This window comes from Electrophorus electricus, chromosome 3 (genome assembly GCF_041902795.1).
Source record: "Electrophorus electricus isolate QZ-2024a chromosome 3, ASM4190279v1, whole genome shotgun sequence".
Lineage (NCBI taxonomy): Eukaryota > Metazoa > Chordata > Actinopteri > Gymnotiformes > Gymnotidae > Electrophorus > Electrophorus electricus.
The window spans coordinates 32,177,748-32,193,098 of NC_137499.1; the positions used below are offsets into that span (position 1 = coordinate 32,177,748).

Sequence of the window (15,351 nt, forward strand, 5' to 3'; positions counted from 1 at the left end):
GGTTATATTTAAATGTATTGGGGGAAAGTTATATATAACAAATGTATATAGCAAAGGACGCAAAGGTTTATTTCAGCAGCAGTGAACATAGATTTATTGACGTTTAATAAGATATGGTTCCTGGAATAAACATTAATTTCCAATTTGACTACACCTACCTTTGAACTACACTCATTGGCCAGCTCTCTTATAAATGCATTTTTTAGTTGTTGTCATGTACAGTCTTTCTGCCTATCTAGCCTGTTTGTCATTGGTGAGTTTTTAACCACAGGTCCACTGCTGATGTTATTAGGATGATAGGCTGTTATCAACACAGTAGAGATGTTGATATGATAGTGGTGTGGTAGTGGGTGTGAGTATATCTAGAGTCTTTACACACATTAGTGCTATTGCTGGTATTAGGATCTAGGATCTTGAGTCGCCGCACAAAAAAAATCAGTCTAATAGCAGTCGTGGTCAGAAGCTGATCACTGATAAAGAACTGTAGGTTGGACAACACAAATTGTTCATGGATGGACAGATGCATTGGAGTCTTTAATTATATACCTCTGAGGTGTTCATATACATGTTTCTAAGAAAGTTGGTAGTGCTTATTAATGTCATTTGAATAATTTGTACCATCACATTGGTTGATGCACAGGATGTCTCCAGGCAAGCAGAGAGAAGTGGGGTCTATGACTGAACAGGGTTGCCATTATGTGAAGTTTAGACCATTGTTCATAAGGCCATACACTAACAGACAGACCTCCTCACATCAAACCTTTATTAGAGAATATGTATACTTTCATTAGTGACTGTTCTTGCTCTTATCACACAATCTATCCATTCTGCACACTGACTGTGGAACAAGATGTTCTAATGAGTGCTTTTAGAAATAATTACCAATAATGAGCAACCACATTATTTCAGTGCTAATTCTTCACAGGATGGAGCTGGCAATTGCATTTGTAATTGTCTGTATTTGATTTAAAAGTGCTTGCATGCTAGAAGTATTTTCCTTCCATCTTCAGACTCACTGCTGGCCTTGCTCATGCTAATGAGGAGGGTATAACTGATTTCAGCTTAGCAGCATCCATCCTGCCTTCAGGATCATTACTTCCGTATATGATCTCGGAATTCCTTCCTTCCTTCTTTCCATCCTTCCTTCCAGAATTCCCCCTCAAATGTAGAAATATGGTCAATTATTCACCAAAAGCACAACTCTTCTTGAAGCTTTCTTTTACATAGACTCTACAAACATGATTGTGAAAACTCTCCCTCCACTACAGCAGCAAAAGAGAAGCAGTCAAATTGGACTGAGAATTGATAGCACAAACATTAATTCTCACATAAATACTGCTATGAAATGTTCTTTGGTAGTGGCAGTTCCTCTGGGTTTGCAGGGCTGATCCCCTGTAGTCAGGGTTGATAACTCTATTAGGTAAATCTCTCTCCACCTGTGTCTCACCCTGTGACACACCCTTTCCTTTGTAGTGAATACTGTACACACAGAAAGACAATGCATTGTTTGTAAAGTGTCCCCACCAGGCTCATCTCTGTAAATGCTCTGCAGTAGGAGCACTTCACTTCTCCCCAGTTGGATGCAGCTCTCGCTCATCTATTTGTTGCTGATTAGACTCACCGTCAGAGGAATTGGAGGTGACTTACTGCTGCAGGCATTGTCAGTGTCTCCCTATTGGAGTGGTGTGAATGTTAGCCAGGGGCAATTGGAGATGAATTAGACATGCTTTGTGTTATTAATAAAACATTTCCCTCATTAAGTTTTAAGCTGTGCACCCAGTGAAGGTTGGGGTAATGGGAAGGTAATGTCCATGAGATGGTTTGTTTGGAAACTTTTTTTAGAAATGGATCACCTTATGAAGCTCCCGAGACACTCTCCTACCTTCAAAGAAAGTAAGCTAGGAAGTAGAGCAGCATGCTCTAAATACCCAGATTTGTGTTTCTCATCAAGTTTCCCATTTTTAACACACCATAGTGCTTCACTCACATCTTATGTTTTTATGAGGTATGATTATTAATTTAATTCACCTGTCATTTTGATGCTTTTTAAAAATTATTACATTGCTTTCTTTTCAGTTCATCCAGGCAGTAGATCTCTCTCTTTCTCTCTCTCTGGGGTATAGATTTGCGAGCTAAGTCACAACTGTCTGCGGAATTGGTCTTGTTGAGAATATATTACTGTCGAGGTACTCTGTCAACAAGGTAGCAGAGAATAGGCTGAATTTACGAATATCTGTTTCTAGTCTGGATACATGTAGAATGTCTTCAGAATGCACCCACAGAGAGTAGATTTATACTCAGTAAAATCAGCTGGATATCTTAATGACACAATGGCTGATGCATCTGGGACAGTGATCAAGCTTCCATCGATTCTGTCCTCTAGCTCTCCTAAGAAGTTAACCAGCTGTGCTCTATTCTGTCCCTGCAAATCTACACAGCTCTCCCTCTGGCTGCTCTCTATTTTTAAGCAGCCTACTTTTTTAATAAATGCTTTTTAGGTCCATGACGTGCTCAAAGTTTGCGCAAAATCCCCATTACAACTTGCAGAAGCTGAAGTTATCTAGTTTCACTTGGGGGATCTAGATTGCCGGATGGAGATTTTACTTGTCCCTTTCCATGTAAGATCGTGAACTGATAGTGGAGGATGGACGGGGTTCTTACTTGGCCTGAGAACTGTGGAAGAGGTGACGAAGCAGTGCCCAGAATGCTCATGTTGCCTGACACCTCAAGGAGTCAATCAGGACATCTGCTGTGTGAACTGAGTGGGATGATTTTTGAAGACAGCTGCCCATAATTCTCTCTCACCAAGCTCCTTCTCTCCCTCTCGTTTGTTGGATCTCCCACGTGCTGACCTGCTACGAAATTCCTGAGGGAGTTCCTGTGTTCCTCACGTTCTTCTCTCCCTCCTTGTCTGCCTCTCTTCTCCTTCCTGTTCTCTCTCTCCACCTTGGAAGCAGTCACGAGAGCACCTCGCTGCTGCTCCTCGGTGGCTGGGAGCTGGTACGAGCTTCAGGCTGGAGACCTTTGCGGCGAGCCACAAACCCCCCAAGGCATACCAGTCAGAGCGAGATGGACAAGTGAGCCTAAATATAGGTCAAAGTTGACATGACCTGAGCCTGACTTTGAAGCTTCAAGAAATTTCTAACTGATGGCTTTCAGCATGGGGCTAGTTAGCATACCTGCAATAAGACAGGTTTGCTTGGACGTTAGAGATCTTCTGCACCTGGCTCTTCTTGTGTTTTTATTTCTCAGTAATTGATCATTTATGGAGATGTACGCGTGTTGACCGAATACTGTTGTCCTTCGGTGCTGGTACTAAGTGGTGAGCCGCAAAGCAATGGGAAGGGACAGGAGTTTCACCAAGCACTTTCGGTAAGAAGAATCTGTTGGAATTAGTTTTCCATGTTATTTTCATGCTTTTTTCTTTCCTAAATCAAAATATTATTCTTTAATGATTCTGGGCAAATGTGAATGTAGTATATGTCTAGGTTCTATTTGCAGATGTGTAGTGTTGCTAATATGTAGTAAAGTAGAAGATGTTAGCAGAGGAGTTTATTCTGATTTCTAATTTATGCATAATATCACTTTCCAACAATATATCATACAATCTTTGGCTTTTTTAAAAATATTGTTTTTTTTTTTATTTTCTTACATAATATGGGTAGTATTGAGACTCTTCAGTTTCTATGATTTGAGGTATACAAGCTAAAAGCACACTGAATGGGAAATGCGTTTTCCACATGAAAACAGTTCTTGGCCATGACTGAGATTCTACTTTCAGAAGTTGTTCATCTTAGTCGTCATATTCACTCCTTTGAGTAGCGTGTCCTTGATCTGCAAACCCTCCCTTCTCTGGGTTAATTTTAGTCTTTTCATGACCTCCTTCTAATTGAGGGCATAGCAGTCTAAATACAAGTAAAACAAGAATAATCTGTGCTTGACTAGGCTCAAGAGCATAAACGGAAATTAATGCAGTAATTGCAGTAAAGAGATGTTGTGAATGCAGTAAAGAGATGGTGAATGCGGTAAGGTTTTGTTCCAAATGCTAAACATGTTCCTGCTGGTATCTTTTCTATGTGAAACCAGATATCAAGTCTAAACAACTGTATTACTCTAGCACTATTTGTTTTGTATACAAGACTAAATGCCTTGTTATTTTGATTAGGTTTATGGCTGAGTGATGTTCATGTTCTGCTATACCTGCTCTGGGCCATACGGTGTTCTCTTACTCACACACCACGGGAGTGATATATGTTTGTACCCTGTTAGCCTACGGCAGATCGGGAGCGGCACAGGCTGTCAGGCCCCGCTTGTGTGCAGGTGACTGTTCTAGCCCAGTTACACTCGTCTCACTCTACTAAGGGAGAGGGCTGTCATAGCATTGGAAGCAGGCTGGGCAAACGTTGTCTGCCAACACAGTGCTGTTGGAATGCAGAGTGGGAAGAGGTGTGAAAACGGGAACCCACATTAGAGAGACCATTCAGAATGGAGGACGTGCACATTAGAGAGACCATTCAGAATGGAGGACGTGCACATTAGAGAGACTATTCAGAATGGAGGACGTGCACATAAGAGAGACCTGTTCAGAATGGAATATGTGCTTGCTGTGGATGCCTTAGTTTGATCTTTAACTGAACAGGTGTTTGTTTGTTTTTTATGAAACAAGGTTTATCTCAGGTACTTTACAGTGCATGCAGTGTGCTGGAGTGGCTATCAACACATCTGCATTTGCCTAAATAATTTTATACAATATTGGATTATCACTAGATTAAACTGTTTTTTTTTTCTGATACTGCAGTAACAACTGATAAAATGGTTGTTGTTGTTGAGATTTATGTTTTTGGAGAGTAATAATAAATATGAATAATAATAATAATTAAAAAAAAAACAGAACTATAGCAATTCATAAACATTAACCCAAATTTTCACTGAACGTATCGCTGTTTCCATGGAGACGGCACCTGACGCTACCAACTGCACCGTTCGTGATCTGATTTATCCTGCGCAGACTTTCGCGTGACTCACTGTTAAGATGTTCCATATCCTGCTGGGCTTTATGACCCAAAGCGGCACGTGGCCATCGTGAAAGTGTGAGGAACACTAATTGACTTAAAAGCGAATGCCGCTCAAATCACAGTATCCGAAGAGAATCCGATTTGAAAGAGAAAAAAATGGGTTGTTGGTTGCGCATGTGGATTGCGCTCTCCCTACCGGCTCACGGAGGTTGCCGTCGTGACGTCATAACAATAAATATGCGTTAAATCGCAATCCAGCCGAGTGATTCTGTAGCTCGCCTGGGACACTCACGCAGGGGATATTCACGCACTTGCTAGATGCATACCTGAACTCGCTCACCTAGCACATATGGCTAATGGAGCGCAGATTCATTTAGCTGAAGATTTTTCATCGCAGATGAAGTTATCTTGAGCTTCTGATCAACACAGTCGCAATCTGCTGCTGTTGCAGTTTGTGGTCATATTTATTTTTTACTTTAAACGGTCATTCTTAACTGACCTTTTTCAAATGATTTATGTGAAGCTGATGTGAAAGAACTAACTTCGATATAACTTTAAAGGAGCAGTTTCACAAAAAAAAGAAAGATGTTTCACTCAACTCAAATATGGTTCGTAAAACCATAATACTAACGTTATATTTCCTTGGATTTGAATGACATACTGAAGACTAATAAGTTAGTACTAGAAGCAGTTAATAATCGCCAGCTCAGAATCAAAATTACTTTAAAACATCTAAAAAGCTTTACTAAAGCAGCATATGGCGGTATACAGCTGACAGCAGACCTGGTTGACTTGTCTTTTCTAATGCTGAAGTGACAGCTGATGGGAGCGGCAAGGCAAATTCTAAAGTATAACGTACACAAACATATTCACTGATCAGATCCAACTTAAAGGAACACTAGATGGCGCTGCAAATTGCAGCAGTAGAATGACTTTACCTGAAGCATATTGCTTGGGGAGGTGCATGCATTTCAGTTATTGAAAACAATACTGAGAGCAAGAAGCCCTCCAAACAACAAGGCGTCGATCATGGCTACATCACAAGCCTTGCAGAGCATCAACAGGGAAGACACCAACATCTGATGTCTGTGAGTCACAGACATCAGGCATCTGATGGAGTCTATGGGTTACAGGCATGAGGCATGGAATAGAGTCTGAGAGTCACAGATACATCTGATGGAATCTGTGGCTCACAGACATGAGGCATGTAATGGGATCTGTGGATCACAGACATAAGGCATCTAATGGAGTCTATGGGTCACAGATTTCAAGCATCTGGTGGAATCTGTGGGTTACAGACATAAAGCATCTAATGGAGTCTAAGGGTCACAGGCATTAAGCATTCATTGACTTCATTGATTTGTCCAATGAGTTTTGGATCCTGAAAAGGGAATCCTAAATGTGATGTGATTTCTATTTGGTTGAGCCAACAAATACATGCTGTACATTTCTCTCAGTCTTAAAATGACATTTTGAACTTTAATCTATCTTAAACTTGTAGGCACACTTATGATATACAAAAAATATTGTAAATGTAATTGGTCTAACTTTTCCTTTTGCTAATGATTCTTGATATATTCAGTTTGTACTTTTAAAACACAGGTTAGTTAGTTCATTTGTACACTTCTCCCGCCTTCTTAATCTGAAGATTTAGCCCAAATCAACTCTGCTTTACAGCTAAAGTAACACAGTAAGTTTTCCATCAAATTAAGTCCAATTTTATGTTCTGTGTACTACATGGAGCCACAGGCCATTGTAATCTCAAGGCTCCACATTTTCACATCTGTGTGCCTTATTCAGACCTCTGCTAGGTGTAAGATGGTATGGGGTGAGTGAGCGGTGATGTGTTTTGTGCTACCCTTATTCTCAGCAAGTGTCTCATACATCTTAACTCATGTCTCTGAATGCTAATTGGGACATTGGAAAATGTATGTAGTGTGAACTCAGGCTCAGGCTTCTCTTTATTTTGTTCATCATTGTGAGAATTCAGCTCTCTGTGGCTTGGAATGTGGTAACTGATAATGTTATTAGCCATGGTTATCTGTGTGTGGTGTGTATCCAGATAATGAGCTGCCTGACATTAAATAAGAAACACACAGTGAAGAATGGAGAGAGAATGGATGAAGTTCCATAGTCATTTATTGCTATTCTTTATACTTTACTTTAACCCTAATGTTTTCATTCTCAATTGGACTAGTGTAGAAAGCATTAAATGTAAATCATTGGCAAGTCTTTGTATGTTTGGAGATCTGTTTATGCAGAAGATTTTAAGAAAGGTTTTAACTACTGTTATTCTTTCAGTTGTTTGTTAAGTTTGTTTTGCTTGTCCAAGCACAGTGTGAAGGAACTAGGACATGAAGAAAAAGTATGAGCTCTGTGTGTATTTGAACATTGTTGAGGGTGAAAAATTAGGCTGATCATGAGAGGTATTTAGGAATATTCTAATACTCACTCATCTACAAGTGTTGCTTTAGAATAAAGCTCTCTTTGTTTTTCTTTCTATCTCTCTGTCTCTCTGTCTGACTTTTTCTGTCTTCATGTCTTTGTATGTAACTGACTGCAGCATCATCCCCAGTCTACTCTGGATGAAGGACACTATTTTAACCTCTATCTTGTTAAAGTGAAAAATATGTTTTTGTTTTGTTGAACATCAGAACCTAAAGACTGTGTTTTACAGAGTTTCCAGAGAAACTGCTTGTTTAATTATAGCAGATTCAACTGTTCCACCACTCTCCTCCTCCCCTCTTTACCCCCTAAATGTGTGAACATGTGAATTTGTAAATCTAACACCTTCACTGCAAGTGTTTGTACTTCACTGCTCTCGCTGTCTCCACGTGTTCTCTTTCCTGCTCCGATCCGCCTTGCCTGGCCACTGATTTACCCATGTTCGCTGTCTTGTTTATCAGGATCTTCATCCCCAAGAAGCACCGGCAGCGCTTCGACGAGGTGGTCTCGCAGAGCCTTGTGAGCCGACTGAGGGGGCGGAGCTTCAGCGAACACCGCAACAGCGGCCTCCGTCGCAGCCGCAGCGAGGACCACCCTGAGCGGCTGCTGGTGTCCACACGTGCCAGTTCCGTGCCCCGTGCTGCCAACGAGGATGCAGGTGCCATGCCCCCTGCACGTGGTCTCCGCAAGACCACCTCGCTCATCGCCGGACACACTGCTGCTGTCACCAACCGCAGGCCGGTGATAGCTTTGGCTTCTGTTTGTGTGTGTGTGTGTGTGTGTGTGTGTGTGTGTGTGCATGCGCGCGTGCGTGCCTAGAAGTGTTTTTTTTTTTTATTATATCTGCTTAACAAAAGAATGTTATTGCCATTTTTCTTAATCAGTTTATATTTATTCTCTTTACACAAAGAAACAAAAAGAAAACGTCTATATAAATGCAAAGGTTGTAAGTGAAGATAGCACTGTGAGCAATAACTTGTGAAGTGATGTACTTTATGTTCTGCTCATAGACTTTTTGGTTTTAGTAGAAATAACCTAAGCTCAACATGCTGCTAGGATTTCTGTTAGTTTCATGTGTTATTTTTGTGTGAGTTTGATGTGGTGTTCATAGAACATTTCAGCTTTGGTTGTCAGGATGGTGTGATGTGTTCTTCATACCCATTGTGCTATGAATTTAAGACTGTGTTACAATGCCTGCTTGATAATTCCACTGTATGACAAGCTGTTCCCACATCCTTGTCACTTAGGGTACACAGCCAAAATGATCAATACTTAGTAGAAGGGAGAAGCTTGAGGTCTGAAGTATCAGCTAGTTCTGCTTAAGTTTGCTCTAAAATCAGAATGCAAGTTGTCAGGAAAGTTTTAATTTAATTTTAGTTTGTGAAATGTTAAGCCTACCTTGGAGGTAAAAGAGCATAACTTTGCAAAATTCCCTTATGGTCCAAGGTTAGACAGGAGGAGTCAGCCATTCACTTCAGCAGACCATCATTGTAGACTAAGTAAAGGTAAAAACACGGCTCATGTTTAGCTCTGTCTTCTGCTTCTGCAGTAAACTGTCATCCCATGGCTGTAACATTGCACATTTAATTAATGGAGATCTGGACGCAGATCTCTAATGGACACCGTATATGATTCAAACCATTGTTTATATAAACCATACTGATGCTTAGGTTTTGCTTGATATATTTGTATATGCAAAGGGAGATTTCCATATTTTTAATATATTCTGTAAAATGGAATATTGTATTGTATCTCTCAATCTAGACTTCAGCACTGACTCTTGTTTGACAGTATAACTGTTTAAGGGTAGTTTTAGACTGTAATTTATTTGCATGGGATTAGGTTAATTTTATCAGTAGACAGCTAAAGTACTTTTGTAAATCATTCTGTTAAAGAGCATTTGCTAAATGCTATCAGTATAAACTTTCTACATTCATATTACATATACAGAATTTAGCAGATGCTCTGTTCAGAGCAAATTACAAAAGTGTTTTGATGTCTCCAAGGAAGTATTTCTTCAACTAGCACATTAGGCTAGTTATGAGAATAGAGTCTGAGAATATAAACAAGGTTAGAACCCTGTGAGAGAAAATACACACATGGAAATTGTCACAAGTAACAGGAGAAAAGGGGTTTGGACATTGTAGGTATGGATCTACTGATTGCTATTAACTTGTATAATGACCTCTATCCTATCTGTCTGTCTGTCCGTTTGTCCATCTGTGTGTGTGTGTGTGTGTTCCATCACCACATATGGATGAGACCAAATTATATAACAAGTTGCTTGAATACATCCTAAGATAATAAATGGAGGCTTTTCATTGTGTTTGCTCCTTATAGGACAGTGCGGGTATACAAAGGGAACCAGAGTTTTGGCTTCACATTGCGTGGTCATGCTCCTGTTTGGATTGACTCCGTCATCCCAGGTGTGGTCAAAATTCTCTGGAGCTCAAGCAGTCCTTCAATGATTTCTCAACGTTTCATTATGAATCCCACATTGCTTAATAACTCATCCCTGTTCTCATCCACTGTTCAGTTGTGTTTTTTGTGTAGCTGGGCCACCAGTGAGTCTGAGAAAAGAGCTATATTGCGTCCTCTGTCATGTATGGATAATACGCTGCCTGGGCAAAAAAAAGGGTCTCACACTCTAATATTTTGTTGGACCACCTTTAGCTTTGATTACAGCATGCATTCGCTGTGACATCATTTCCACAAGCTTCTGCAATGTCACAACATTTATTTCTGTCCAGAGTTGCATTAATTTTCCCCCAAGATCTTGTATTGATGATGGGAGATTTGGACCACTGCACAAAGTCTTCTCCAGCACATCCCAAAGATTCTCAATGGGGTTCAGGTCTGGAGGCCAATGCATGTGTGAAAATGATGTCTCATGCTCCCTGAACCACGCTTTCACAATTTGAGCCTGATGAATCCTGGCATTGTCATCTTGGAATATGCACGTGCCATCAGGCAAGAAAAAATCCATTGACAGAATAACCTGGTCGTTCAGTATATTCAGGTAGCCAGCTGACCTCATCCTTTGAGCACATAACGTTGCTGAAACGAGACCTGACCAACTGCAGCAACCCCAGATCATAGCACTGCCCCCACAGGCTTGTACGGTAGGCACTAGGCATGATGGTTGCATCACTTCAGCTGCCTCTCTTCTTATCCTGATGTGCAAATCACTCTGGAACAGGGTAAATCTGGACACATCAGACCACATGACCGACCTTCTTCCATTGCTCCAGAGTCCAATCTTTATGCTCCCTAGCAAATCGAAGCCATTTTTGGTTTTCTTAAGGCTACACAGCTGTTTAGTCCCAATCCCTTGAGTTCCCTTCACATTGTGTGTGTGGAAATGCTCTTACTTTCACTATTAAACATATCCCTGAGTTGTACTGTTGTTTTTCTACGATTTGATTGCACCACACGTTTAAGTGATCACTGATCACGATCATTCAAGATTTTCTTCCAACCACATTCTTTCCTCGAAGATGATGTTTCCGAACTGTCCTTCCACTTTTTAATAATGCAATGGACAGTTTAAGAACCTGGTTAAGACCCGATTTTAGTAGTTTCAGCAATCTACTTAGATGTTTTCTCTGCTTGATGCGAGCCAAGAATTTGACCCTTCTGAAACAGATTAACATCTTTCCCACGACCACAGGATGTGTCTTTCAACATGGTTGTTCAACAAATGAGAAGCTACTCACTGCATCAGTTAGGGTTAAATAACTTGTTGCCAGCAGAAACATAATCACCCATGCAGTAATTATCCAATGGGAGGCTCTTACCTCTTTGCTAAGTTAAATCCAGGTGGTGACCTTATTTTTTTGGCCAGGCAGTGTACTACTGTGTACTCTCAAACTACTGAACTACATGCTATGAAAACCACAAACACAAATTCCACTAAAACTGTCGAGTCTGATGCAGGATCATGTCAGGTTTCTATTTGCTAGCAGGTTGCATAGTGTGGGAGGAGACAAGGGACTGTTATGAGTCAATTTATGAATCATTTTAGGACAAATCTTGCTCTTCAGTATATTTTTTAAAACTTTGCAAGTCATGAGGTTCCATATGTCTTAGTTTTTATCCCACAGAGATTTGTCAGGGTAAGTAAATATATAAGATTGACTGAAAACATTTGCTTTTAACTATGCAGGGCTCATATAAGTTTTGGGGCAATGCCTATAGATGTGACATAAAATATTCAAAACAATGCTGGTAACAGTGCTGAGGGACCTTGGAATGTCTGTCACCAAAGTAAAAACAAAATCCTACAGAATGATACATGCAGGTAGCAGTTTGACAGCTAGGATAACTGAGACTAGACAATGAATTGTTTTTATTCAGCACTAGGTTATGCATAACGCATACATTGTGATATTTTGTAATAGTAAAATTATTTATATAAAAGACATGATGTGATAAGCAGATCTCTGTTTGCAGCACTTTCTAGAGGTCATATTTCAGTTTGAGTCATATTTACACCTCCATGTTCAAAATCTTCTTTGGTATAGAGTATGTTTGGGAGCTAGTGTAAGAGGGTTGCAGAGCAAATGTATAGAGTGTGTGTGTCAATACCATCTTTGCTTAATTTTTCAGTGTGTTAGACATTCCTGGCACTCATCAGTGATTATGTTTGCTGTTGCATGTGTGTGTGCGTGTGTGCGTGCATGTGAGTGTGTGTACGCATGTTTATGTACATAGCACAAACGCTGGACCAGTCACCCATAGCAGTGCTGAATCAGAGGGGCACAGGTGGTGGAATTGTGTGTTCATCAGATGTTGATCCCCCTCAATTTACACTTCCCACAACCAGACTACAAATAATCAGCCTTCTGTGAGGACAGAGAAAGAAGGAATTCACTGACACTATTTCCCCCTTCATTATGTAACCTTAAAATAGAATTAGGTGCAGCATATCTTAACATAATGAATTGAAGTCTATGGTATGAGTTAGCAGGTCTTACATCATCTGAGTTTGTGTGAAACTCCTGCTAAATGGTTGCAACATACATGAAGTGTGTGTGTGTGTCTTTTTTCAGGTAGCCCAGCTGAGAAAGCAGGCCTCAAACCTGGAGATCGTATCCTATTTCTCAATGGGCTGGACATGAGGTGAGTTTGAGAAAGAGTAGTTACTCTCCTTGCTGTTCCCAAGAACATTTGTTTGCTGTACAGTAGGAGTGAGAACTCCTACTGGAGTGTGAAGGGGTTCACATCCCCACTGGCTCACTGCATGTATCTCACCCCAGGAGCTGCTCCCACGAGAAGGTGGTGACCATGCTGCAGGGCAGTGGTGCCATGCCCTCTCTGGTGGTGGAGGACGGGCCACCAGGCTTGACGCTGGCCGAGCCCGAGGCGCCAGAAGCATCACCACGCTCGCGCTCACCCGCCCTTACCTCACTGCAGTGGGTGGCTGAGATCCTGCCACCCAGCATTCGTGTGCAGGGCCGCACATTCAGCCAGCAGCTGGAGCACCTGCTCACTCTGCATGAGAGGTATACAGTCTGCAAGGCTCTGGAGGCCTTCTTCCAGCACAGGTGAGAGATGGCCTGCCGTCTAGTGCACAATTCTGTGGGAGGAGAACCTTGTGTTAAAGGTCATCTGGTCAGACCTTGGATGCAAGACTAAAAAGTGAAAGCAGTCCACTCTGATTAACTCAACTGAGGTTTAATTAGGTTTGAATGAATATTTCTGCAAAGCCCTCATGTGGCCACTATATGTGAATGAATAAGCTTTCCAAAAATGTCTAAGAATAAGGCTGAGTGAGTAGATATGTAAAAGATGTGAGTAATACCTTTTTGAGACATGTAATGCCCAGATATGCATGTTTTTAAGCTTAAAAAGGTGTGATCTTGCTCTTGGTTGTCCTGCCAGGAATGTGGATACTCTGATCGTAGATGTCTTCCCAGTGTTGGATACTCCAGCTAAGCAGGTGATCTGGCAGTTTATTTACCAGCTGCTCACTTATGAAGAGCAGGAGCACTGCCAGAACAAGATCTCACGCTTCCTCGGCTACAAAGTCACATGTAAGTCTGTGTATGTTTGCATGTGTTGATATTTGCATTTTCATTTTTGAAAATGAATGGTAACCATTGTAACCATTCCTAGCATTATTCATAATTGTTTAATGCAATACAAGCACATGTTAATGTCAAAAGAAGTCATCCATCCAGACTCTTTTTGGTGTGTTTGTTACTCTTTCTATAACTTTGTATGTGTGTGTGTGTGTGTGTGTGTGTGTGTGTGTGTGTGTGTGTGTGTGTGTGTTTGTGTATGCTATAAACCAGTGCCAGTGCCAGAGCCAGAGCCACCGGCCCCAGAGCCCCATCGACGCAGTAGCTCAATGAAAGTGACAGGCACCACCTACAGGAGCAGTGTGAGAGGACGCAGCTCAGACGACCTGGTCATTGGCACCCACCTGGGAATGGGTACCACACTACACTTCACCACATTATTCAATCCACTCAGTCTACTCTATTACTCTAACATTGTTACACAATAGAAAGGTCAGGTTTTAGTTAGTCTACATTACTTGGAGCTTGCATGTTTCAAATATGTTTTATTGACTGTTGTTTTTCTGTATAAGGGATCCGTACGGAGCCAGTGGATGTGGCTCCTATGAGACTGACCCCTGGGGAAAGACAGTCTGGAGATGGGACCTCTCTCCCCGAGACGCCCAACAACCTCACTAATGTGAGCACAGACATTTCCTATTGAACTGCTGTGTTCAGTTCAATTTTAATCTTAAAAATTACCTAAAGAATGATTCAAATGTCCATCTTATGAGAGAGAATTCTCAGTTAGCCAGATAACAAAACATAGGTCAATTGTGTACAATAGACTATGAGATGGTATTGCCCTTATTAAATATTGGCTCATAGTTTAGTAAGAAAATCTTCTTTTAGAAATATCCAGAAGAAGATAACCGATGACTTTTGTTTGTAATAAGAGAGAATCTGTGATGCTTAGTGACTTTCCTATCTGAAGCTTTCTGCAGTGTATGCTGAGCTAGAAAATGTGCATGGGGGAAAGAGATCCAAATCCCTGAAGAGCCGTCCTCCTCCGGCCCCTGAAACCCTGCTGGATGCCTTCCCCCACTCGTCCAGCCAGTCCGTCAGAGTGCATTCCTCCTCTTCTTCTGTACGAGTTATGTCAGGTAGGTTACAGCCATTACAGAAGATCATGGTCCTTCTGCTATCACTTGGGGGTAATGGGTGATGGATCAATGCTTTCACATTCTGTCTGTCCATCTTTACCCTGCAGGGAGTCGTAAGGCCATATCGGTACCCCCTCCTCCCCCGCCCCCGCCCCCGCCCCCCCAGCCCACAACCTGGCCTGAGCCCCTGCCCAGTCCGCCATGCCTCTGCTACCCACCAGATCCCCCGTCCCAGGACAGCACTGAGTCTAATCCCTATGTTAGCCTGGACAGCCCCCCACTCTCCCCACCCTCACCCCCTGACTACCCACCCAGTCCCCCGGACTACATGCATAGTCCTCCAATTCGTAAGAAGCGCTACACGTTCTCGCGTCCACCTCGCAGCGCTGACACGGACCTGTTCATGGAGGCCCTCACTGAGCAGCTTAGTCAGCAGCTGTCTGTGGATGACTTCCTGTCTCCAGAGAATGACTATGAGGAGGTGGGAGTTCAGTGATCCAAGATCAGTGCTGTATTTGGTTTGCTGCATTACCACATAGTGGTGATAGCTGTTTTTGTGATTGTGATCAAGGTTTTTCTCATGGAGGTACTCTGAATGGTTAAATTTACACCTACATAGTTAACTTTGCAGGAGTTAATTAAAACTACAGATTTTAATTGTGTAACATACATGGATTCATTGGCATGAAATGACATTTGTGTATCTATGTGATTAATGGTAATACC

At 41.6% G+C, this 15,351-nt stretch overlaps 1 protein-coding gene across 3 annotated transcripts in view; it reads left to right on the forward strand.

The window, feature by feature from the left end:
• grid2ipa (glutamate receptor, ionotropic, delta 2 (Grid2) interacting protein, a) overlaps positions 1–15,351 on the forward strand; it is a 29,759-nt gene that overhangs the window by 5,320 nt on the left and 9,088 nt on the right. For 2 of the 3 annotated variants that reach the window (XM_035524801.2, XM_081711145.1), the window contains 9 exons: positions 7,922–8,197; positions 9,801–9,886; positions 12,512–12,581; positions 12,719–13,006; positions 13,344–13,495; positions 13,757–13,897; positions 14,056–14,162; positions 14,457–14,625; positions 14,733–15,106. In XM_035524801.2, the coding sequence (XP_035380694.1) occupies positions 7,922–8,197; positions 9,801–9,886; positions 12,512–12,581; positions 12,719–13,006; positions 13,344–13,495; positions 13,757–13,897; positions 14,056–14,162; positions 14,457–14,625; positions 14,733–15,106 (1,663 nt within the window). Of the gene's footprint in view, positions 1–2,525; positions 3,373–7,921; positions 8,198–9,800; positions 9,887–12,511; positions 12,582–12,718; positions 13,007–13,343; positions 13,496–13,756; positions 13,898–14,055; positions 14,163–14,456; positions 14,626–14,732; positions 15,107–15,351 lie in introns of those variants that run through there. The other variant, XM_035524829.2, reaches the window with a different exon arrangement.